General features: G+C 44.2%; 1 protein-coding gene and 1 long non-coding RNA gene across 3 annotated transcripts in view; one reads left to right on the top strand and one right to left on the bottom strand.

Annotated features, from left to right (window-relative positions):
• Positions 1 to 24,112, top strand: part of SEPTIN9 (septin 9) — a 221,932-nt gene that overhangs the window by 34,892 nt on the left and 162,928 nt on the right. Inside the window, exon 1 of one of the 2 annotated variants that reach the window (XM_035104587.2) lies at positions 15,640 to 17,374. The exons of the other annotated variant lie outside the window; for it this stretch is intronic. Coding sequence (XP_034960478.1) covers positions 17,353 to 17,374 — 22 coding nt within the window. The 5' untranslated portion in view covers positions 15,640 to 17,352. Of the gene's footprint in view, positions 1 to 15,639; positions 17,375 to 24,112 lie in introns of those variants that run through there. 2 annotated transcript variants of the gene reach the window in all.
• Positions 396 to 11,396, bottom strand: LOC132591747 (uncharacterized). Its single transcript, XR_009557188.1, has 3 exons — positions 10,977 to 11,396; positions 896 to 1,002; positions 396 to 488 (listed from the first exon to the last, which is right to left on the bottom strand). It is a non-coding gene; the product is annotated as an uncharacterized LOC132591747 (long non-coding RNA).

Genomic DNA, 24,112 nt, shown 5'->3' on the forward strand with positions numbered 1-24,112 from the left:
CACATTCTCTCCTCCACCCCAGCCCAAATCCTGGAAACTCTAACTTTTTAAGGCTGCTGATCATTGTGACTCTGTAAGGAGCGAACTATAGTTCCCAGGATTCTTCGGAGGGTTTAAAGATATGGTGTAGCTGTGGCCTTAGAAGGCTTTAGCACTCTAAGTACGGTATAGAGACTAGGGCCAGCCCATAACCTTTTGCTGCCTGAGGAGGGAAGACAAGATACACACACATACCAGTCAAAGCTTCCTTCGACACTGGCAATGGGGTAGTGCACTTGAGGACATTGAAGTAGAATAAAGAACACAAGACAGGCGGCATAACACACACACACACACACACACACACACACACACACACACACCTGCCTCTCAGCACCTTGTGGCTGTGCTGCTTCTCCCCAAGTCTGCTGTCTGACACAGTCACTTCAATCTGCCAGGCAGTGTCTTTTGATGACATTGATCTCTTCAGTGGCATGCTGCCTTGAGTTCTTTGGAGGAAAAATGAAATATGAACACAGTTAAAATGTAATTGTATGAAAGCAGTTTTATTTTATCATTTTATTTTGCATTTTTATATACTGCTGAACACCACATCAGTCTCTGAGTGGTTTACAAAAACAATGCATATGATAAGTATTATTTATTGATTTGATTCTTTATTTATATTTATATACTGCCCTATACCTGGAGATCTCAGGGTGGTTCACAGAACAAAATCAAAATATAAAACCACAAATACACATAATCCCCCCATGAATGAAAGAAAAATATGCATGTTTTAACTTTACTCTCTTCTCAGAGATTCTTAGCATTAAAAATATGAAGTAAGATATTAACTGAAACATTATGCACAGTTTACCAATTGAAGTCAGCTGAGACTCCAGGCATCACTTACAGTTATGGCACGTGGCTCCACTGTATAGGGTCGCATCACAGTTGCAAGAGAAGCTGTCCCACGTCTGGGTGCACTTGCCTCCGTGCTCACAGTGATTGGGCACACACCTGTTGGGGTGAGAGAGAGGGAGAGGCAAACAAGCACATCAGGATGAATGAGTGGCTCCATTTTGGGGCAGCCCAAACAGCACAGCATGGCAATTAATCGTCATTATATTTAGGTGGATTAATATAATACATGATGGAAGGCTGCAGGTCCATTTGGAAACAGGGAAGGGAAAGTGAGGGCAATAGGCTATACTTTCTTATGTCCATTACATTTTTACAGGTCACATCCATAACTACTAGTATATATCAGATATATATATATATATATATATATATATATATATATATATAGAGAGAGAGAGAGAGAGAGAGAGAGAGAGAGAGGGAGCCAGGGATGGCTAACCCTTTTCAGCCAAAGGACTGCATTAAAGGTTGGCCAACTGTTTGAAGACTGCATGGCAGTGTGCATGAGTAGTCATAGTCAAAATAGCTGTGCCCATCTAAGCTGTGCACATATGGTCCATGTATATCCAGCACACATGTGCACAGTGGCATTCAATTCTCTCTCTCTCTCTCCACCCACCCGCCCACCTACCCACCCACCCACCACTCTATCACAGCTGATTTACCCATTGCAGCACAGGGAAGAGGTGACTTCTTCACAGCATTGAGGGGTGTGGTTTGAACCTCTCCACACATCCCAATGTGTGATGGAGATTCAAAATGCCCCATTTTAGTGCTAGGAGAGCTTTAGACATCATCTTGCAAGCCAGTGCTCCTCTTGCTCCAGCCATGTGATGGGGATATTTCTACAGCACTGTACTTTACTGAGTGGAAAGGTTTAAATCTTTATTCTTACTGCAGCTCTGCAACTGGGAGAGAAGATGCCTGATTTTGCCCAGGGTGGTGGGCCACTAGCAGTGACTTGGCAGACCAGATGTGGCCCATGGGTTGACCAAAGCTGTTATAAGACATGGTGTGTCTCAATACAGAATACAGTGCAGCAGTAAATTTATAGTCCATATTGTCTAAGAAATGAGGACAAACATTAATTTCACTCTATCATCCATCCAGATAGGAATGGCCCCTGCAATTCCCACCCTGGACAGGCAGTCCAGAAGAGTTTATTTAAATTGTTAATTTTTTACCTACCTACCTACATAATTTTATATACTGGAAGACACAAGGCAGAACCCTATCTATCAAACACACCGATCCATTGGCTGATTTGTTGTTGTTGTTGTTGTTGTTGTTGTTGTTGTTGTTTTCAATCTCCTTTCAATTGCAATTCTTCTTTGTGTATTTATTATTATTATTATTGCTTGATGCATTGTGAGTAATGCCATGTCTTTGGAAAAGAGGCAGCCTGGCACAGACAGGGCATTGCATCATTGAATAATATGCCCCATGGATACCCACTGACTACATCATTTGGATGGATTCAAGCTGCAGGTGGTTCTCTTATTTTTTTTTAAAAGCAACACTGACTTCTTTGACAGAATGTTGCCACACGTGGAGTTCATCATAGTCTTTGCATGAGAAGCAGATTGTAATGTAACAACCATTCCTGACATAATGTTGTTTTATGGGCAGTGGATAAATCTAGAATGGTTGACGTTTGCAGTCCCTTTTTTAGTCTAGATAGACTGAGCTTCCTCTTGCTCCTCACACATCCAGTGGAAATTCCAAAGGGGCATAGTTCATTGGTAGAATAGCGTACCATTCAAGATGATCTTCAGCTAGATATTGACCTGATGGTTAACTAGTTTGTTTCTGCCTGTACTAGATAAATCCAGCATTTATTGATTCCCTCCAGATGTTGTTGACTACAGCTCCCTTCATCCCTCACCATTGACCATGCTGGCTGGAGCTGAAGCATAACATCAACTGATGGGGCACCATGTTGGTGGCCCCTGATGTTGATGTTAGTGACAAAAGTGGGATTCAACTAATGAGTCCCATCAGTAGAAGTGCTGTGCAAGGGTTTCTGCTTGCTCAGTGGGGCTGGGTGTGCATGGGGCAGGGAGGTTCACTCCATCTGGCAAGCTGAAATGCTTGCCCTGATGGAATGATTTCTTTAACACGATGTTGAATCCTCCCTATTTATTTTTCATGGCTGAAAAAGCAAAATATTAAAGCCTGCCTTGCTTATGAACTATGAGAGATATCTTTTCTTTATTGAATTCTTAGATATCACATACGTTTTTCACTACCTCAAAAAATGTACCTGTATTGATGTTTTGTTAAAATACAAACTGGTTACATTTAAATATATAATTTCAAAGGCAGATTATTATCAATCAAAGACTCCTTAATTTTTCAATAGCCCTACTTCTTACACATGGATCTCTACAAATTATAGTGATCAGTTTGAAGATGTGTTGTACAAAGAATAACTTGTCTTTCCTTCCAACTGGCTGGATCAGAAATTTAGTTTAATTCCTTCCAGTTTATCAGGCCAAGAATTGATGTTTGGCCTGCCCACTCAACGCCTCCCCCTTTCCCCTGCATGCTGGCTTTGGGGCTTCCATTCTTGTTAGTTTAAGCCACAGTTTCCTGTTACACCTCTGAAAATTTTAAGTTTTTCTGCATAATCATATTTATATGGTCTAGCACCTTTTCCCAAAACCTAGTGAGTATATGGCTCTGTAGGAACATATGATCCTGGGAACCAACTTGGACAGGTGGGTGGGGCAGCCTACCTGTCAATCGAAGAATGTAATTATTTTGTTGTCGCATTTGCATATTATTACATAAAGTATATATGTTCATGTTGTAAGTAAAAATTGCAATTGTTAGTCTCTCCAGAGAGACTCTTACCTTAAATATCCGGGGGGGGGGGGCTGAGGTGCATTTTCCAGTGTTGTAACTAGTGAGCCAATAAATGTACTTTGACAATTTACCTTTATGACAGGCATGGCAAAACCTGGCCCTCCAGCTGTTTTGGGACTACAACTTCCATCATCCCTAGCTAATGGGACCAGTGGTCAGGGATGATGGGAATTGTAGTCCCAAAACAGCTGGAGGGCCAAGTTTGGCCATGCCTGCTTTATGAGATAGATGATGGTGCTACAATAGCCTCTTGCCAGGGGATGTAGTGAGGTCACCTAATAGCGTTTGACACATAACGTCTATCTTGTATTTACCGTCTGTCACCATTTGAGAGATATCACGCAGTGATAATTAACACTTGACAGTTGTTAGCATAGGAAATCTACTCACCATTTGGAACTTGCTTAAAATTAAAATATTCAAGAGAGGCCAATGTACTTAAAGCATTACAGGTTTTTTTGGTGTGTGCTTTTGCCCATACCACCTTAATTTTCTGCTTTGCAAAGCCCTCCAACTCTATTGGTGGATACTCCTTTCAGTTCTAGCCCAGCTGGAGAATTGGAGGGCTGGACACAGAAGGCGTCTCACAGCCTGGTGTAAATCTGCAGGCACTCTACATATAATCTCTTCCGCTGAAACTTACCTCACACAAGGGATGCTTTGGCTCTAACATTGGCCCAGGCATTGCCAAGGCAGGAAGCATTTTCCCTTTGTGCTCTCTCCCTCTCCCCCCCACAGCAGCCAAGGAGCTGGTTAGCTACATGCCGGCTGACATTGCCCACCTGCTTTGTCTGCCTCCCTAGATGAGATCACTGGGCTTTCTTGTGGCTGTCTCTGTCCCCATTTGTCCTGCTTGCCAGGCGAGTCAGCGCAGCTGCATTTGCCACTCTGTCAGAGAGCTTGCTCATATGCACATGCAGCTGGAGATGATTTAAAGGGGACTTTAGAAGATGGGTATGTCCTGCTTGGGCACTGGTGGCTGCATTGTTTATCAGGAAAGGATTGGCCCAACCAAGGGTGGGAGATAAGTTCAGAATTCCACACACAAAATGTGTATGTTAGGAGATGTTTGCACTAAAATGCAGACACAATTTCATGCAGTCTTTTGTTTTGGTTTAAATCACAAATTGCTGCAGAACTGTGGAGAAGGGAGCATGAAATTGGAAAAATGAGAAACGGAGAGAACCAACCTGAAGAGGTTTGCCCATCCTTAGGTCGAGCTTTGGATCTGAATGGGTCTCCTTTCATCTAGATTGCCCCTTCCTTCCTGAGCATTCTGTATTTTTTTTACTTTAAAGGAAGGCATACTGTGTTCAGTGAGGCTCACTCCCTAGTCAGTGTGTTCAGGATTGCAGCCTTAGGAGCAAAGGGTGGATTCCAGAGAGTACAAATGGACTTCGGTTTATACTTCTCCTCTCCTATGCAGCTTTGCTCTAGCTTTGCTCCAGAAAGTCTGCCAATCCTCTGGAGCAGATTTTGAGGGTATGTGGGGGGCTGCAGGGACGTGCAATCCTGTTGCATGAGTGGAAGGCTGTTCTACTTGTGTACAGACAGCATTAGATATAACCCGTAGGAAGCTTCTTAGATCAGGTCACATTATTTGTCCATCTTTCCCAGTATTGTCCTGACCCTTTGGGTCTCCAGAATCATAGGTAGAGAGGTGTTTTCACATCATCTGCTGCATGGTCCTTTTTAATTAACACTGAGACTTCCTGTGTGTAAAATGTGTGAGTCCCAGACATTACTATGGAGTTACAGTCTCTTGTTGTACGGTGGTGCTATTGAATCTTGAGGTCCTGCTGCAATTCTCCCTTCTTTTTAGCCAGCTCCCAAGCTTGATAAATGAATCATTTGTCTTTGCTTTGTCTCATGATGCTTCAACTGGCATTTCTGTTTATTTGGTTAGGGTTTTTTGGAGCTATGTGGGGAACAATCCTTGAAGCAGGCAGCAGGCATTCCTTATCATTATGTATGTCTGTGCAGGGCACAGTGCAAGAACCCTGACATCATTTTGCAAGTGCAATCAGAGTAAATGCATGCCAGCATTGTGCCAGCAGCTGAGATTCAACAGATCCAAGTTACACTACGCTCTACTATACCACAGATTTTCCATCTATGAGATATTAAAGAGGGTGGTCTCATGGCCGTCTTTCAACTAGATCAGGGTGGACTCCCATTGGTTATAGTGGGAACAAAAAGTGTTTCCCTCTTCAAAATTATAGTGTGATCCTAAACATGTCTACTCAAAACTGTTGAATTTAGTGGGGCTTCCTCACATGTGATTGAGGTTAGGTTTACAGCCTGAAATTAAGAAAGTTTGGTGGTGGTAGAAAACAGGAGTAGATTTGTGTGTGAAAGGATAAGGGTGCAAGCTCCAGTTCTGATATCAAAAACAGATTCCTGGCCTCAGTTTTGTAACGATGAAAGGGTGGATAGTTGTTCACAAAACAAAGAACAATGGAATTTAGTTATGCCTGATTACTTTTTTTGGTGTCATTCCAGATTACCCTTTGCTCAAACACAATACACCAACAGAGAGATAAAATGCACTCATTATCTGTTAATGCCAACCAATATGTATCTACATGGAATGTAATAGCCTTGGGAGTAACAGTAGACTGTGCTGGGAAGGCAGCAAACTAACTGCGCAAGACTAGACAGAGTTTTACTCCATAAGGAGCTTCAGCAACCAGGCAAGCAGAGGTGAACTATTTGCAGCAAAGGTGTTGAAAGGTACTGTGATGGTGAAGCTTTGCTGTTGTGAGAACTGAAGTATGTGGGGGATGGGGTGAGGGAGAAGCAGCTCAGCTTCCCCCCTTTACATATTCTGCTAGCACTGCAATGCTCCTCTCTCTGTGTGGGACTGTGGGTGCATGTGCAAGGTCCAGTATGAAGAGAATGACTCTTGGTTCAAACCACCAAGAGAAAACGGCTAGTGTCGTGTTTGTGAAGGTTCATCTGGTGGTCCTTTTAGGGAACAGGTGTGTTTCACTGTATGTCTCTCCCTCTGCATGTATGCTTATTGTAGGAGAAAAGGCCAGGTCAGGAATGTATTTGAATTTCTACCTTATACCATGAGTGTAAATTAGAGAGTGGTCCTCTGGAAGGTCACTAGCAGGGTTCTGATGACCAGCTGAGTCCTTGCAAAGAGTGCTGGCTGTGAGGAACTGTGTTACACGCCAATCAATTACAAAAAAATATTATTTGGTCTTCTTCTTATGGCATTTTGAACATCATAACCTCTACCCATTCTTTCTTTCTCATGTACCAAGAAACATTTGACTTCTGAGACTCATTTTTGGTGGTTAGGTTGCTTTTCTTTTTTTGCAAAATGTCCATGGCCATATTAATGTCCAAGCTGAATTGCCCTTCTGTTCCTCCCCGTGGCCCCATAACTTGCCTTCATAGATATATAAATAACTGTGTCCAGAAGGGAAGGAGGTAGAAGTAGAGAGATCGGGAGCTCTCTGGCCATGCCCAAGTTGGGGTTGTAAAGACGAGATCTTTCAGCTACTCTGCAGTGCTTTCCAGAAACCCTAATTGTAACTTAGCCACATAATAATGTACCCACATCTAAATCTGTCCTCGGACCAGAGCTATTCATGGAGTACAAGTCGAGACTTTTCCTTCCTGTCTCAGGACTGCTGGAACTGGGTCCAGAGAGGAGTGTTTGGGTACAGAGCAATGTTCAAAAAAATTTCTTCGCGAGGTTTCCCCTTTTCTGAATCAAGAGTTTCTGCTGTTGTACGTTTAGGTTATCATAGTGAAGTTTTATCTTTGTTTTAAAAAATATTTTCAGTCTGAAGTGAGCAGCTTGTGTGTGAGACAGAGACAGAGACATGTTGCAGTGTGTATATGAGAAACAGTCACTATGTAGACCAGTCTTGAGGTACCCTCAAGGTGTATATCCTTTAATGCAGGGATAGGTTAATATATCGTTTAAAACACAGGGTGGCAGAGCCTATGTCCCTCCAGATATGGTGTAACTATAGCTCCCAAACCATTTTGGCACCTGGAGGGAAATGACAAAATGGTGCCCCCCTCCACAACAGGCAAGAAGTGGTAAGTGAAGATCTACATCAGGAACAAGCAAGGCATAAAGCTCTACTTTGGGAATCTGCTGCCTTTGTGGAGGCTGCCGCCTGAGGCAGTCACTTTACTTTGCCTCATGGGTGTGCCGGCCCTGGCTCCCAGCATCCCTGACCATTGGCCATGTTGTCTGGGGCTGATGGTAATTGGAGGTCAACAGCACCTGGAGGGCACCAGAATTGGGAAAGGCTAATCTAGACACTGGAAAACACAGTGTGCTATTAAATATTTTTTTCTCATCTCAAAGCAAATTCCTTCTTTTCTACTCCTTCAAGCAACATGTCTCAGTGTGCATGAAGGACCTTACATAACAGAAAGGCCTGGAGCTAGCAAGATAACCTTCAGTCACTCTGTAGCTTTGATGGATAGCCATTCTTATAGGTAGTCAGTAATTGCTGGTTTAAAATGTTCCTTGGGAGATAATGTGTGGTGTAGGAGGTATGTGGAAGCAGAGTTTAGTATGCAGAATAGATTAAAAAAAAGTTTATACCTAAAAGCTTCCATCCAAGCTCCTAGGAAGTAATAGGCTCAGGCAGGATACCATATTCCATGGGTTTTCTGCTCAACAGCAGTTCAGCCAGAGGGGAACTATTCTTAATGAAAGTTGCAGACCAAAACTCCAGAAACTAAAACTCTGAATATAACAACAGAATATATGGTCGTAAACTCCCAGAGATGGCAGCTCCCCTTACAATACGTTTCTTTACAATGTTATCATTAAAAATATTCTGGGGTGCTAGACAACAGGTCTTTTGTTCCCCCTCCCCTCAAATTCGGCTCATTATTTTGGGGGAGGCGGGTAGACTAATCACCTGGGAAAGCTTTTAAAATTAAAATTGCCTAATAATGGGGCATCTGCTACTGGATCTTAGCACTTTATTATATTGGTTATCAATAGTTAATGCATTCCACATGGGTGATCTCTGTGCTCCTGATTGATGGCTTGCCAGAAAAATATTAAGAAAGTAAGTAAATATACCAGAAAATATGTGCCAGTTATCCTACTAGATTTTTTTTTTATCATTGGTGTCGCAATTAAAATACCGCAGGCGGCATGTAGTGGCAGACTTCAGTCTCTCAAATTTCAGCAGCGCTCTGTGCGACGCTAAAATTTGGTGGTTGCCCGCCCCCCCAATCTCTCACCTTCCGTTCTGCAGCATTGTTGTGGCGCCCCCTGCAGTGTGCCACCCAGTGCGGCCGCGTCGGTCATCTGTAAGACCTCTGCCTTTCAAAGTAGGCCAAAGGTAGCCAACATGGCATTCTCAATATGTTATTGGGCTCCAGATTCCCATCATCCGTAGTCAATGTGGTCAGTGGTCAGAGATGATGGGAACTGTAGTCTAACATCAGGAGGGGACTACCCATGTAGTAGGCAATGCTGGGCTAGTTGAACCAATTGTCTGACCTGACCTTTGTAAGTGCAGGTACTGTGTATGTCATGTGTGGTGCATGGTGCTTGGACCAATGAGAGCACTGCATTCCTTGGAAATGCCGTGTTCATTGTCTGTACACTGTGGATAATCCCAGCATCCAGCCTGGGATTCCCTTACACGTTTCCTGCATTTCTGAAGCTGCTCAGAATATCCAAAGCTGTCTGAGCTTGGCTGCCTGCATAATGGATGCTTTATTTGTCTCTCTGTTGCGAGCACTGCCCTTGTTGCTTTGGAATGGACTTCTGAGCATGAAAGACAAGGTCTGTCCAAATCGAAGTTTCGAGCCTTTAATTGGATTTTGCTTTTCTTCCTGTCCCCACACCCCATCCAAGAAAAAAGCTTTCCATGTCAGCAGCTAAAGATGATGGCTGGCTGGGCTGAAAGTTAATGAAACTTATATGCACATATTTATCTGTGCAGAAAGATACGTTTTTATTTTTATTTTTAAAAATCTGAACTCTCCTGTGAGTTTTGCAAGAGGTTAGCTGCATCCAAAACATGCAGACAGAATATAGAAAATCTCTCTCTCTCTCTTTCTCTCTCTCTCTCTCTCTCTCTCTCTCTCTCTCTCTCTCTCTCTCTCTCTCTCACACACACACACACACACACATTTTATACCTTCAAGCATCTCCCATTCTCAAACTGAAAGAAAACATACTGAAAAGAAAGAAAGCTTTATAAGAACTTCCCCACAACATTGCCTTTGCTTGGAGGTACTTGGAATAAGGTATAGTCCTGGCACACTGCTATTTATTTATTTTTTAATATCCTGCCATTCTCCCAGTGTAACACCCAAGGCAGCTCACAGTATAAATTAAGGGCTTATCCACACTTAGCTTTTGTCTTGTTCTTTCCAGGCACAGGTCTGTGCTTTAAAAGTCCAAGCACACTCTCTTTTTGTCCAAGAGCTTTCTCTGTGAAAAGCCACTCTTTAAATCGCAGTTCGGGTTTTCTGTAGATTGCTGTTTGCTCCAATTTGGCTTTAAAGAGTGGGTTTTTGCGGGGAGAGCTCCAGGGCAAAAAGAGAGAGAGAGAGAGTGTGTGTGTTCTGACAGAGAGCTTTAAAGTGCTTGGAAGGTGCAGAGGAAAGGCAAGAGTGAATAAGCCCTTAGACAGATACAACTATACACACACTATACATATTAAAAAGTAACTCCATTAAAGGCAGTACTGGATGCATCTAAAAGCACAACATGCAGCCGCAGAAAACCCTGCCTCAAAAGTCTGTCTGAACCGAAAAGTCTTTGCTTGTCAGTAAAAGGAAAACAGAGAGGGCACCAGCCTAGCCTCTTGTGGGAGGGAGTTCCACAATCCAGGAGTAACCACCAAGAAGACCCTCTCTCATGGCCTCATCAAACATCCCTGTGAAGGTGGCAGGACCAAGAGAAAGGTGTTTCCGGAAGGTCCCAAAGCCTGGGCATGCTCATATAGGAAGATGTGGTCCTTCCAATAGCCTGGACCCACGCTGTATAGGCTTTGTAGGTCATAAGCAGCTCTTTGAATCATGCTCAGAAATGGCCTGGGGAGTGATAACAAGGAGTTTCTTTTCTCCCTGTAACCAGCTGCATAGCACACCACTATATCACACTACTGAAATATAACACACATTGGAGCCTGAGCAGGCCACGTAGCCTTGTCTTCTGTATTATACAGTTCAATGAAAAATGCAGAGTTTCTTACCATGTATGGAAAGACATAGCTTCTTGCTTAACTGTCTAATCCTGCAAGATGACTGTATAAGAGATTGTAGGCAGAAAAGAGCATCCAGAGTTGCACTGGCAGATATGAAAGACATTAAACAAGCCTTCCTGTGTCAGAGTATTTGAAGGGCTCCTATGGTATAATTACTCAAGTTTTAGAAGGAGTGACTGAGTGCCTGTTGCTGTGTTTCCTACTTTTTTTCTCCGAAGGGACCACATTGGTTGGAATGCATTTGTCTGATCCCACATGCCACTTCCTGTCCTGCTCACCAACTCCCAGTAACCAGAAAGCCATATTTAGCAGACGCGTGGGGAAAGCACATATAAGTTCAGTGCCTGCCTGCCTATGGAGGCTGCAACCCAAAAGGCAGAATTCTCAGCTGCTTCTCCAGCTTCATGGGAAGATGATTCATCTGTCCTAATAATCTGGGGATGGAAATGAATCACAAGATAAATGCAGACCAGCAATGTCATGTGCTTATAAGAGAGAGAGAGAGAGAGAGAGAGAGAGAGAGAGAGAGAGATGGGTGGATGTCATTTGGGGGATGTAGTCAAGCCATACTCGTTCTCCATGATGCAAAATTATTCCACTTAGTCAGCATGGGTCAAGCAGGCTGGAACAGCACATCTAAATTTGGAGTCCAGGGCCTGGGAAGGGTATTCTCAAACATGGGAGGGCTCTGGAGGAAGCCGTGACAGCTGTGCAGATAGACAAGCACTTGGAAGGACAGTTTTAATGTAACCCCAAGACATGCTTCTCAAGCATCCTTCATTACGAGGTATGTCCCAAGTGTTGCAGAAGTCCGCTTGACCTAAGAAGATCAGTGAATGGGGAGTCTCAAGTCCTAGGGTGTGGTCTTAAGGCACATGATGCTACACAGGTCTGGGTTTGGTCAATGTCTAGACAGGAGACCACCTGGGAATCACCTGCACCCGCTACTTTTTTTTAAAAAAAAACATTATTCATTTTATAATAAGAAAACATAAACTAACATATAAACAAACAAAACAAAAATACTTCTTATATAAACATAACTTTTCTTAACATCATTGGGTGATTTCCCCATCCCCCCCATCTGAATTTCAATTACATTCATCCTTGACAGTTTCCAAACTTAAACTAAGATAAACAATCAATAAAAATACATGATATACCTAAATCATAATTCTATACTGAAAACCTATATCTACTTCCCTAAGGAATATAAATTTCTAAATATTACAATGTTTTCCCCCCCAAATATACTTTAAATTTCTTCCAATCTTCCTCTACCGTCTCCTCCTCTTGGTAGTGGATCCTCCCAGTCAGTTCGGCAAGTTCCATAAAGTCCATCATTTTCATCTGCCATTCATCTATAGTTGGTATTTCCTGTGTCCACCTGCACCTGCTACTTTGGGTTCCATGAAGGAATAAATGTGGGGTGCAGGAAGCAGTGATGGTTTTAAAATGGAATAATAATAATAATAATAATAATAATAATAATAATTTATTATTTATACCCCACCCATCTGGCTGGGTTTCCCCAGCCACTCTGGGTGGCTTCCAACCGAATATTAAAAACAGTACAGCATCAAACATTAAAAACTTCCCTAAACAGGGCCGCCTTCGGTTGTCTTCTAAAAGTAAAATAGTTACTTATTGCCTTGACATCTGCTGGGAGGGTGTTCCACAGGGTGGGTGCCACTACAGTACCGAGAAGGCCCTCTGTCTGGTTCCCTGCAACTTGGCTTCTCGCAATGAGGGAACCACCAGAAGGCTTGGTGCTGGATCTCAGTGTCCGGGCTGAATGGTGGAGGTGGACTTTAGAAGAGGATTAGATGGTGGCCATGTTCTGCCTCCACTGTCAGAGGCAGCATGCCTCCAAACAGCAGTTGTTGGGAATTGCAGGGTGCTGTTGCACTCATGTCCAGCTTGCAGGCTTCTCACGGGAATCTGGTTGGCTCCTGTGAGGACAGGATGCTGAACTAGATGGGCCATTGGTCTGATCCAGCAGGCTCACCTTATGTTCCTAAATAAATAGAGATAAATAAATCTCAGTTCAGCCATGAATTCATGTGTAATGTGAGGATAATAACACCTGTGCCCCAAACCTTGCAGTTGTTCTTGCAAACTTTATGTCAGCAATAAGACAAATGATGAGTTCATAAGGCTCCCAGTTTATGGTTGAACTACATGTGGGTGAGAAGTGCAAAATGAGTCTCTGGCTTACACACCTATCCTGGAAGCATGTGTGGCAGGCAGGCAGTACATGAACTGAACACACATACATTCTGCATCACACATGTTCTGCATGCAGTCTATGGGTGCATAAAATTTCCTCCAAGTCCCACACCCCACTGCATATATAAAACAGATCTTTCTCCTGTTGGAACCTTTCTGTCTCGAGAGACAAATGCACCTCCAGGGGTGAAGTCAAACAGCTGCATTAGCAGCACCAAAGTGACCTTCCCATGGTGAAAGCCTGGGCTGTGTATGGAGTCCTTGGGCTGTCCAGATGACAGGACTGCCCTCTCAGTCTCACTGATGTGGTCCAAAGGAAAGCAGAGCAATATGTTTGGTGCCAGCATGGCTGCTGGTGTTTCCAGAAAGAGGTGTACAAGGTGCTACAGTATTCAACTGTCTTTGGGAATCCACTCGGGATTTGAGTCAGGTTTACTGCACTGGTATATTAACCACTGTAATAGTCGTAGTGGTAGATTTTATTGGATGAATGGCATGGACACAGGGATGGGGCACCTGTAGCCCTCTGGATGTTTTTGAACAGCTACTCTCATCTGACCCAGCCTGTATGAGAGCCATAGACCAGCAACCACTGGATGGTCACTGGTTCCCCACCTTTAGCTAATCCTTTTCAAGTACAATAAAAAAATTCCTTCAGTAGCACCTTAAAGACCAATTAAGTTTTTATTTTGGTATGAGCTTTCGTGTGCATGCACACTTCTTCAGATACAGTGAAATAGGAGTCCCCAGGCACTTATGTAGAGAAGGGGTGGGGAGGGGGTGGGGAGGGGGAGGGGAGGGGGGATCACTCAGAAGGGTGGTGGAAGTGGGTGATTGACTGACTGATAGCTGTTGATGACCGAAAACGACTGCAAATGGTTTTGCATGAAAAAGCAAGGGTTGAGATGGCTGAAGATCGCTTATCATGTATAATGAGATAAGAATCCGATATCTCTGTTCAAACCAGGTCCCTCCATGGTTTTGAGCTTGGTGATAAGTTGTAATTCAGCAACTTCTCTTTCCAGTCTATTTCTGAAATTCTTTTGTAGTAAGACAGCTACTTTGAGATCTTGTATAGAATGTCCTGGGAGATTGAAGTGTTCTCCTACTGGTTTTTCTGTCTTCTGGTTCCTGATGTCAGATTTATGTCCATTTATCCTTTGGCGTAGGGTTTGGCCTGTTTGTCCAATATAGAGAGCTGAAGGGCACTGTTGGCATTTGATGGCATACACAATGTAAGAAGATGAGCAATTAAATAGTCCTGAGATGGTATGTTGGATGTTGTTGGGGCCAGTAATGATGTTGTCCGGGTGTATGTGGCAGCAAAGTTGGCATCTGGGTTTATTGCAGGCTCTGGTACCAGTGTCCATGTTAAGTCTGGTGGTTGTATTATTGTGGGTGAGGAGTTGTTTAAGATTGGGTGGCTGTCTGTAGGCAATGAAAGGTCTTCCTCCCAGAGCTTGAGAAAGGGAGCTGTCATTGTCCAGGAGAGGCTGTAGATCTCTGATGATGCGTTGTATTGTTTTAACTTGGGAGCTGTATGTGATGACTAGTGGTGTTCTGTTATTTTCTTTTTTGGGTCTGTCTTGCAGCAGGTTCTCTCTAGGTATCAGTCTGGCTCTGTTGATCTGTTGTTTATAAGTGCCTGGGGACTCCTATTTCACTGTATCTGAAGAAGTGTGCATGCACACGAAAGCTCATACCAAAATAAAAACTTAGTTGGTCTTTAAGGTGCTACTGAAGGAATTTTTTTATTTTACTTCGACCCAGACCAACACGGCTACCTACCTGTAACCTTTTCAAGTACAGTAATGGCTTTGGAGGCTCCTGCCTCTCTTTACTGGAAACTGGACTGGGAGATCAGGAGAACATTTTCAGGCTCAGCAGTTTTTGGGCCTGGCAACATTTGTTTCTACAGGAGTGCTTTCTAGAGTGATTCCAGTGCATTTGTTAGCATTGGCTATCTGTGCAGAATTTGTGTGGAGGCAGCCCTATGAATAGGACTGGCAGGAATCTGGTCGCTTGCTGATGGCCGCTTCCTGAAACTCCACATGCATGACCCTTGGCATATTGCGATCAGCCTATTCGTTTTTTAAAAACTAGATGGAGAGATGTTGGTTGACCAAACCCTGGAGCTGAAAGGGACAATCTGCCTGTTTCTCCGAAAATAAGCCATACCCCGAAAATAAGCCATAGTGATCGGCAGTTTAACCTTGTAGGCTAAACTGTAGGTTAAACTGTACCATACTTAATAATAAAAAAGACATCCCCTAAAAATAAGCCACCGTGTTTTGTTTTGTTTTGTTTTTTGAGGGAAAATAAATATAAGCGGTGTCTTATTTTTGGAGAAACACGGTAGCCCAGGCATCCCCAAACTTCGGCCCTCCAGATATTTTGGACTACAATTCCCATCATCCCTGACCACTGGTTCTCTTAGCTAGGGATCATGGGAGTTGTAGGCCAAAACATCTGGAGGGCCGCAGTTTGGGGATGCCTGATCTAGCCCATGCCTGCATAACTTGGGACCTAGCAAGCCAAATGCAGCCCACTTAGCCAAGTATGCCTGCCAGCAACTCAACAACCTCTTGGCAGTAGAACCAGGAATTTTCTCAAGCTCCGGGTGATCATTTGGCTTGGTAAGTCACAAGTTCTGCCAGCTTGATGCAGTCCAGCCATGCACCCAAAAGGCATTTCCACCTACCCACCAGCAATCCAAATCACACCTTAGCCAGGAGAGGCTGCAAAAACTGTGCTATGGTCCCCTCTTGTTGGGTAGACCAGGGATGAATGATGGCTGAGCTCAAGGCATGGGTGGGCTGCCTTGATGGGAAGAGATACTAAATGAGCACATCCTGTTGCTGTAAATAACCCATTGCAGACCCACCCTGACAGCTGCAAATAAGTCCAAGTTCATTCTCTGGTAGGCATTGCAAGGGGAGGATGCCCATGCCAGCACCCTCCCAAGTCATAGCAACAATTTAATAAAACCAGCTGTGATACCCCACCTTGTTGGTGAGCTCACCGTGACTGTTCCATTTAATTTCCACTCTGGTTGGTTGCTCTGCCAGCACAGACTTCATCACCTTGAGTTTTTGACAGGGGCTCCTGGAGATCCAGCCTTTTCCCTCTAGGCTGCTCCACCACCACCCCACCCCATCAATGGCAAGAGAGATTTTGCAGCCTCTCAGTTACAGGCCAGCTGTAGGAGCCCCATCTCTCTGTTGGCATATGTGACAAGGGAAGGTCCAGCAGGCAGTTCCTCATGCCAAGGCAACACGGCAGCTCCTTGCCAAGACTGAGTAGGAAGCCTCTTCACTGGAGACAGCAAACATGTGCTTTAATCCTCCCTAGTAGCCAACAGCCTGTGATTCTCTCTCATTCTCTCTCTCTCTCTCCCTCTCCCTCTCATTCTACTGAGGAGTGAAGTCAGCCTTCATCAGCTGAATAGTTTGTGTATAATTTGACCCCCCCCCTAAAAAACAATCACAAAACCTCAGACCAGGCTGGATGGAGGAATCAGCTGGCTTCTGGAGCTATGAAGTGCTTTTTAAGCCAAAAAAGTAGGGGAGGAGGAGAAACAGCAGCAGAATTAAGCATGGAGAAATCAGGAGAGACTTTTTAGCAGCTGGCGGAGAGTTGCTTGCTTTGTTCCAAGGAGCCAAGTTGCAGAGCATCTCCCAGCTAATATTAAATGACAAGTCAAGAAGAGAGCGGCAGCCTTGTCCTGGAAATGTACGCACTGTGCCTTTAAGACTGTCTTGCGGGTGAACTGAGTTTCTCAGTTTAGCCCTGCACGTGGCAGAATATATTTTTTTCGAGTGGGGGGGGGAGAGAAATCACGTTGAATTTCTCTCTTTTTTCCTGGGTCATGCCTTTGGCACCTTCTTTATTCCTCTCTCTCTCTCTATTTCCACGAGACAAAGCTACTTCAGTTTGGAGCACAAACATATGATCAGCACATGGAAATGTGGTAATCCGGGTGCATTCGTGATTGCAGCCGATTGAAGAAATTAGACTAAAAACATTTTTTTGAAGAAGAGGAGGAGGAGGAGAAGGAAAGCTGGGGGAAAGCAACAGGGAGAGTGGTTAAAAAGTACAATTTGGGACAGGCGGATGCTGAATACATCTGGTCGGGATGGAGAGGGACCGGATTACAGGTGAGTGCTGGGGTCATTTGATAGGGTGTGTGTGTGTGTGTGTGTGTGTGTGTGTGTGTGTGTGTTTCTGTCTTTCACCCCCACTTTCACCCATTACCCCTTGTGGGTTCTTCAGCTTCATTGAAAACAGATCAACCAACCTCTCTTATTTCACTCCAGCATTCTATAAGTTGCATTTCTTTAACTCTGCCTTCCCATCACCATTTTTATGGTCTGCACATACGGTAGATGTTGCTGCTAGAGAAGTAGCAAGGGTCAAAACAGTTTTCTGAATCTGGATTTCATTTGATTCTTACCCCTACTCCATCCCCACTCCCCTTCTTTTCAAGTTTTTTGGTGAATTTTCAAGGGAAGAGAATGAATGCAGAGCCTGTTAAGTGTGAATTTGGGCGGTTGGTGGTGGTGGGGAAGCTTGGAGGACTGGGGCGGGGGCTATCCCAGCTCTTGGCTGGAGGATGCCTTTATATTCTGGATGTCAGCCACTCGGTTTGTTTGCCTGTGTGTTGTGGTTTAGCGCTGCCTTTCATGCCAAAACTTGTGTGAAAAGGCAGGAGCTTCTACCCGCTCTTTATCCTCTGGAAATGTTTGTATTGATGCCTGGAGAGATTTAGTTGCTGGGCAAGGGGGTTTCTCGTTGCTAGGATAGGGTGTCCCGGGTGCATGCATATTCCCTGTGTAGGTAGCATAACCCTGGAAAATGAAGGTTAATTCAGTACAGTTGCCGCAGACATTTCTCCCTGCACTGCCTCATTTTACAGGCAATTTACTTTTGGGCAAGAGCACACCATGCTGGAAAATGGGGTTTAAAGTTTAAGATGTCTTTGTACTGCTGATTTAATCAAAGAAGTGTTTCTGCCTCATTCCCAAACTGTGTGCAGTTCCTCAAGACACTTAGCATAGCAGGAAGGGTCATGGTCAGTGGTAGAGCATTTGCATTGCATCCAGAAGACCCCAGGTTCAAACCCTGACATTTCCAGGTAGGGCTGGGAAAGAATCCCCTGCCAGTCACTGAGCTAGAGGGAACAATGGCATGACCCAGTGAAATGTACCATCCTAAATATGTAATGTGATTGCCGGGGTGGATCTACTATGAAACTAATGAAGCTTAAGCTTCAGGGCCCCTAATTTCAGAGGGGGCCCAGAAGTGACTTTAGTCCATATTGCTTTTTTTAATCTAGTAGACCCAATTTGAATTGCATGATTATTATTTTCTTATATATATTTCAACAATCCCAAAGTTTGAGGGTCAGTAAAGGTGATGTAAAGGTGTGGTGATCTGTTGTGGAACAATCCAATTGTAGAAGACAACAGTGGTTTCCCAGACCTCGTCCCAGACCCCAGTTCAAACTACAGGGGCCCCAAAAATGTAGGTCTACCACTTCGGGCCATATCTTGTTACTGGAACCTGAAGCCACTTGGTCACATCATTATCCATTCTCAACTGTTAGCAGGTGGTTGAGAGCCATAATTCCTCTTTGTAGTTATTCGTTGTGGTGGTTTTGCAGTGAACAGAAATTTAGAGATAGTTAAAAGCACCATGACACAGATTTGTTGAGGTTCAGAAATGTTTCTGCAGCAGAGGAGGTGGCGGCAAAGGCATGCCACTGTGTGGTATAGTATAGATAAGGGATTGGACCATAAACCAGGATGTTTCTCGCTGAAATCTCATCTCTGTCATGAACAGGTACTATGTTCTTCTGCAGTATAGGGAGAATAATATTGGCCAGTCTAAACAAATTCAGGACTTGGACATCACGGGTCACTTGCCAAAGCCCAACGCTGACTGAACTCCCTGGCTCTGAGTCACCTGTCACCCTGCTCACCCACATGTGTGGCCACTGCCTGCTCTTTCACTTTTCTCCCTTGGATGTTGGGTACAAAAGAGGACCGGGGGCGTGGCGGGGCGCTTCTGCACCTTTAATAGTTGTGTTGAACAGGCTTCCTTAGCAGGAGGACATTGTCATGCAAAGCTGAAATATCCTCTTCCACATTAAAGGATTGATGGTGTGAGGAAGTGGGGATCCTCTGAGGGCCCTCCACACACCCAAACAAACAAACAAACAAAAAACCCTGGGCCTAGAGCCAGCACCGACAGAGTTGTGGTAAGAATTACTGAGGTAATTCTGTCAAGTGCTTTGAACAGTCTGAAGCAGGGGTGAGGAAGCTCTGTGTATTGATGGACTAGAACTCCCATCATTCCTGACCATTGCTAGGGGGGCTGGAGGTGATGTGAGTTGGCGTTCAATGATATCTGAAGGGCCATAGATTAGCCACCTCAGCTCTAAAACTCTCTCTTTCTGTGCGTGCGTGCATGCATGCACGTGCGCCATTTTGATTATGTAAATTTGTCCCTGAATCTTCAGAGCAGAATTTATCTCATGAAGAAACACCCACTGCCCATAACTCAGGAAGAGTGTTCTGTCATAGCCTGATTTCCATTTGCCTTGGCATTAGTGTTGCTTTGACCCTTCCTTCCCAGAAAGAAAATCTGTGTGCCAGAAATGACTATATGGCCTTGAATTCATCCACATTCGCTAGCTCAGGCTGCCCTCAGTGCTTTTGGGGAAAGCTGGGTGTGTCTGGTGTTCTTCTACTACTTCTTGCAGATGAGAAAGCTGTAGCCTTGTGTCAAATGACTTCCTATTTTTTAAAAAAAAAATATGTGTCTGATAGCCAAGCAAAGAACATGCTGTCACCTTTTAGCCCCCCCCCCAAGTCCATGTCTGTTCCTGAATTTTGTCAGCTGGCATGACTGAAGTAGGAGCTGGGAAGCTGTATGGCTATCTTGGGCGTTCCTGGCTTTAGCTGTTGGGCATCCACACTGGAAGCAAAACCACATGTCCTAGAGAAAACCACCAAGTGAGGGTGGAGTGCAGCAGTGTCAAACAAAAACTGAACTCTGCTCTGGTCTATCCTGGGGCCCTGTTGTGGTCCAGCAACAGAATTTGAGTTACATGGTCTCATCCAATGTGCCGGCAGAGTCAGGAGTCCGCAGCAGCAGCAGCGTCATCACTGCATGGAAAGTCGCTTCGCTTTTCTGATACTGCAGGGCTGCCCTGCAATGCTTGTGTACACATCAGTGTTATCTATGAAAATGCTTCTATATATAAGTTACACTGATATTTTATATGAATTTGGGTGGTGGTGATATAAGAATGCCTAAATAAATAAATATTAGGTAATCTTTGAAGCAACAGAGGGCAGATGCTATCGTTTTCCTGGGTCTTCTCTCCCTCTTTCAAATCTCTGAGGAGGACTTGTGCATTCATGCGTGGCAATGATACCTGCTTTCGAATGAGTGCCCCTTGCATTTCCTCTGTTCCTTGCCATCAGCAACAACGTTTTATGGTCCCACTGAGCCAATTTGCAAAAATGCACAATTGTGCAAAGTATAAATAAGGTTATATAACCCTGTCTGTCTAAGTGCTTTGAACCAGCGGGAGCAGAAATGGAACATGAGAGAGAGTGTGGGAGAGAGGGAGAGGGAGGGAGGGAGGGAGGAGGAGGAGAGCAACATAGTAGTCCCTCCCACAAACCATAGTCATAATATCTAGTTTTGATGGGTTTTCTGTTGTAATTAGCAGCACAAATTGGATGCCTTTGATCAGATGGAGGGATTGATTATCAGCAGCATTTATTTGTATTGCATCCACTGGCTGCATGTAGGTTTTAGTTCTGGTTTGCTTTGAGCAGTTCACTTGTAGCTTCAGCACGTAAATTCTTCACATGGAGGACTATGGGAGTGAGTCTCAAGTGCCACACATAAAACATGCCTCTTGCAGAGTGCAGTGTGTGGTGGTAGCCAAACCTAGCCTACCAAGGAGTCAATAGACCACCTGATTTTGTTACTTGCCCAGGATAGCAAAAACAAAGAAGTTGTAAAGCACTTTACAAGCCACAAGATTCAGCTGGTGGGCTGGGCAAGCTGTGCAGATCTGGTCTATGAATCAGTGTACATGTAGGTACAGTATTGCCTGTACAATCCAATTATTCCTTTTTACAGACTCTTTTTATGTTTTAGTACGCTCGGGACGCAGGTGGCACTATGGGTTAAATTACAGAGCCTAGGGCTTGCCGATCAGAAGGTCGGCGGTTCGAATCCCCGCAACGGGGTGAGCTCCCGTTGCTCGGTCCCAGCTCCTGCCAACCTAGCAGTTTGAAAGCACGTCAAAGTGCAAGTAGATAAATAGGTAAGGTAAACGGTGTTTCCATGTGCTGCTCTGGTTCGCTAGAAACGGCTTTGTCATGCTGGAATGACTTGGAAGCTGTATGCCAGCTCCCTTGGCCAATAACACAAGATGAGCGCTGCAACCCCAGAGTCGGCCACGACTGGACCTAATGGTCAGGGGTCCCTTTACCTTTACTGTTATTTTAAGGCCAACTACAAGACTTGCACAGGTCACAAGAGCAGAAATTGGAAGGGAGCTGAGTACAGTCTGAGCCAGGGAGAGCCTCGGCTAGTAGCCTTATCCTGATGAATAGATGTATTGAGACAGTGGATCTCAAAGGATGTGGCAAGTGTGGTGGAAAGATTCAAGAACAAATCAAAGTAACATTGAAACAGTTCAGTGTAGCACACATACTGTAGTATGGTATCAAAATGTTTGTTTTTCATTTGCGAAATGAGAGCAAGAACATTTAAGTGATACTGCATGCTCACGCCTCTCATTCAGTTTGCATGCATACTTAAGGTACATACACAAGAGGCTCGTTTATAATTATATTTTAGGAATGATTTGCGTTATTATGGAGTTGCATTGTTTTATACTTTCTGGATGCCCATATTATAAAGTACCAGTAATTGTATTCTATGTTATAAATCAAGCACTGCTAGGAGTCCCCCCCCCAATGTTTTGCTCATCCATAAGAAAGAATAATAGTGTGGGATGGACAAATTGTTAATCTGAAAGTGTGGCTCAGAGAAAAAAGTTTGAGAACCACTATGTTAAGGGAACCCCCTTATATGGAGTTAGACCAGGCATCCCCAAACTGCGGCCCTCCAGATGTTTTGGCCTACAACTCTCATGATCCCTAGCTAACAGGACCAGTGATCAGGGATGATGGGAATTGTAGTCCCAAACATTTGGAGGGCCAAAGTTTGGGGATGCCTGAGTTAGACCATTGATCCAGCTGCTCCGTATTGACCCTGTTGACAGGCAGTAGCTCTCTAGGGCAGGCATCCCCAAACTTCGGCCATCCAGATGTTTTGGACTACAATTCCCATCATCCCTGACCACTGGTCCTGTTAGCTAGGGATCATGGGAGTTGTAGGCCAAAACATCTGGAGGGCCGCAGTTTGGGGATGCCTGCTTTAGGGTTTGAGACAGGAGTCTTTCCTAGTTGTAGCTGTAGGAGCAAGGGATTGAATCTATAGCTTTTTGCATGCAAAGCAGGAGCTGTGACCAATGGCTCCATTGCTGGTTCCTGGATTAAAAGGAAATACTGCAATGTAACTATGTTCATTTAGGCATTGCCTAGAGTGGCTATTTGCAAACCTCAAAAAGAAGGAAGGGGAGTGGAGAGAGAGAGAAAGGCACAATCAAAAACAAGGATCAAAAGATGACATATATTTGCATAAAATTTGCTTACACTTATTTATGTAAATATAGGAATAATGACTAAATAGAAACACAAACATTTCACCGTAATGGAGAAGACTGTGCTCTGCTGCTGTGTGTGCCTGTTCAAGTGCCCCTTAAGTTCCCTGCAGGGCAGCGCCAAGTTCCCTGCAGCTCTCTCTCATGGTTCTTTATCTTTAAACTGGACTTGGATAGGGCAGCCCTACAAATAGCATACTGCCCTCTGTGATGCCTCTGGATAATCATTTTCAAGCTTGAGAATCAGTTTTGTTACCAGTAATATACCTGCACGCACACAGCTTGTTGTGCATAAAATTTCCTTTTCAGCTCCTTTGCAGCACTATTTGCTGTTCCCGCTGGTTAATGGCCTTTGTGAGCAAGAGCTTGTAAAGAGCAAAGCCAAGGCAAGAGGATTTTGTATGCTCAGCCTCCCCCAGCGACATCATGCTTAGCATTTAAGAGAACAAATGAGGGCAGATTGTGTACTGTGTATTTGCCTCTTCTGTACAGTTCTGTACTGTACAGAGCTTCTGTACAGTAATATGTTCTCCACTCTCTCATTCTTAAACTCTCCCTCCTTTGGTCTGAACCACTTCAAAGCAACTGTGGATACTGCTCTTGAGTCACACAATGAAGTAAGTACGTCTTGTCTGCTTCAGAATCGCCAGATTGCCTTCATTTTAAAGGATTCACCACTATTCCAAAGTGTTGTTGCTTCACAGAACATAAAATAATATATTTTCTTATTTCCCCGAGACTCACCAAACTCACTCGACAGAGTTGGGGGAGCTGGTGCAATAATGGCAAAGAGGCTAGTCTGTGGATCAGGAAGGCCACTGGTTTCAATCTTCCCTCTGCCTTCCTCATGTGGTCCTTAGGCAAACCGCACTCTCTCAGCTTCAGATCCATTATACAAATCTATGGTGCAACTACTGGAACACTGTGTGCTGGTCACTGCACCTCAGAAGGCATCCTATAGAGCTGGGAAAGATTCGGGAAAGGGCAGCCAAAATGATCAATGGCTTGGAGCAACTCCCTTTGAGGAAAGGTTGCAACATTTGGGGATTTTCAGTTTAGGAAAAGAAGACTAGTAAAGGGTGGCAATGATAGAAGTGTGTAAGATTTATGCATGGTGTGGGGAAGGTGGATAGAGTGTTGT

The sequence above is a fragment of the Zootoca vivipara genome, chromosome 2, assembly GCF_963506605.1.
Source record: "Zootoca vivipara chromosome 2, rZooViv1.1, whole genome shotgun sequence".
In the NCBI taxonomy this organism is placed as follows: Eukaryota; Metazoa; Chordata; class Lepidosauria; order Squamata; family Lacertidae; genus Zootoca; species Zootoca vivipara.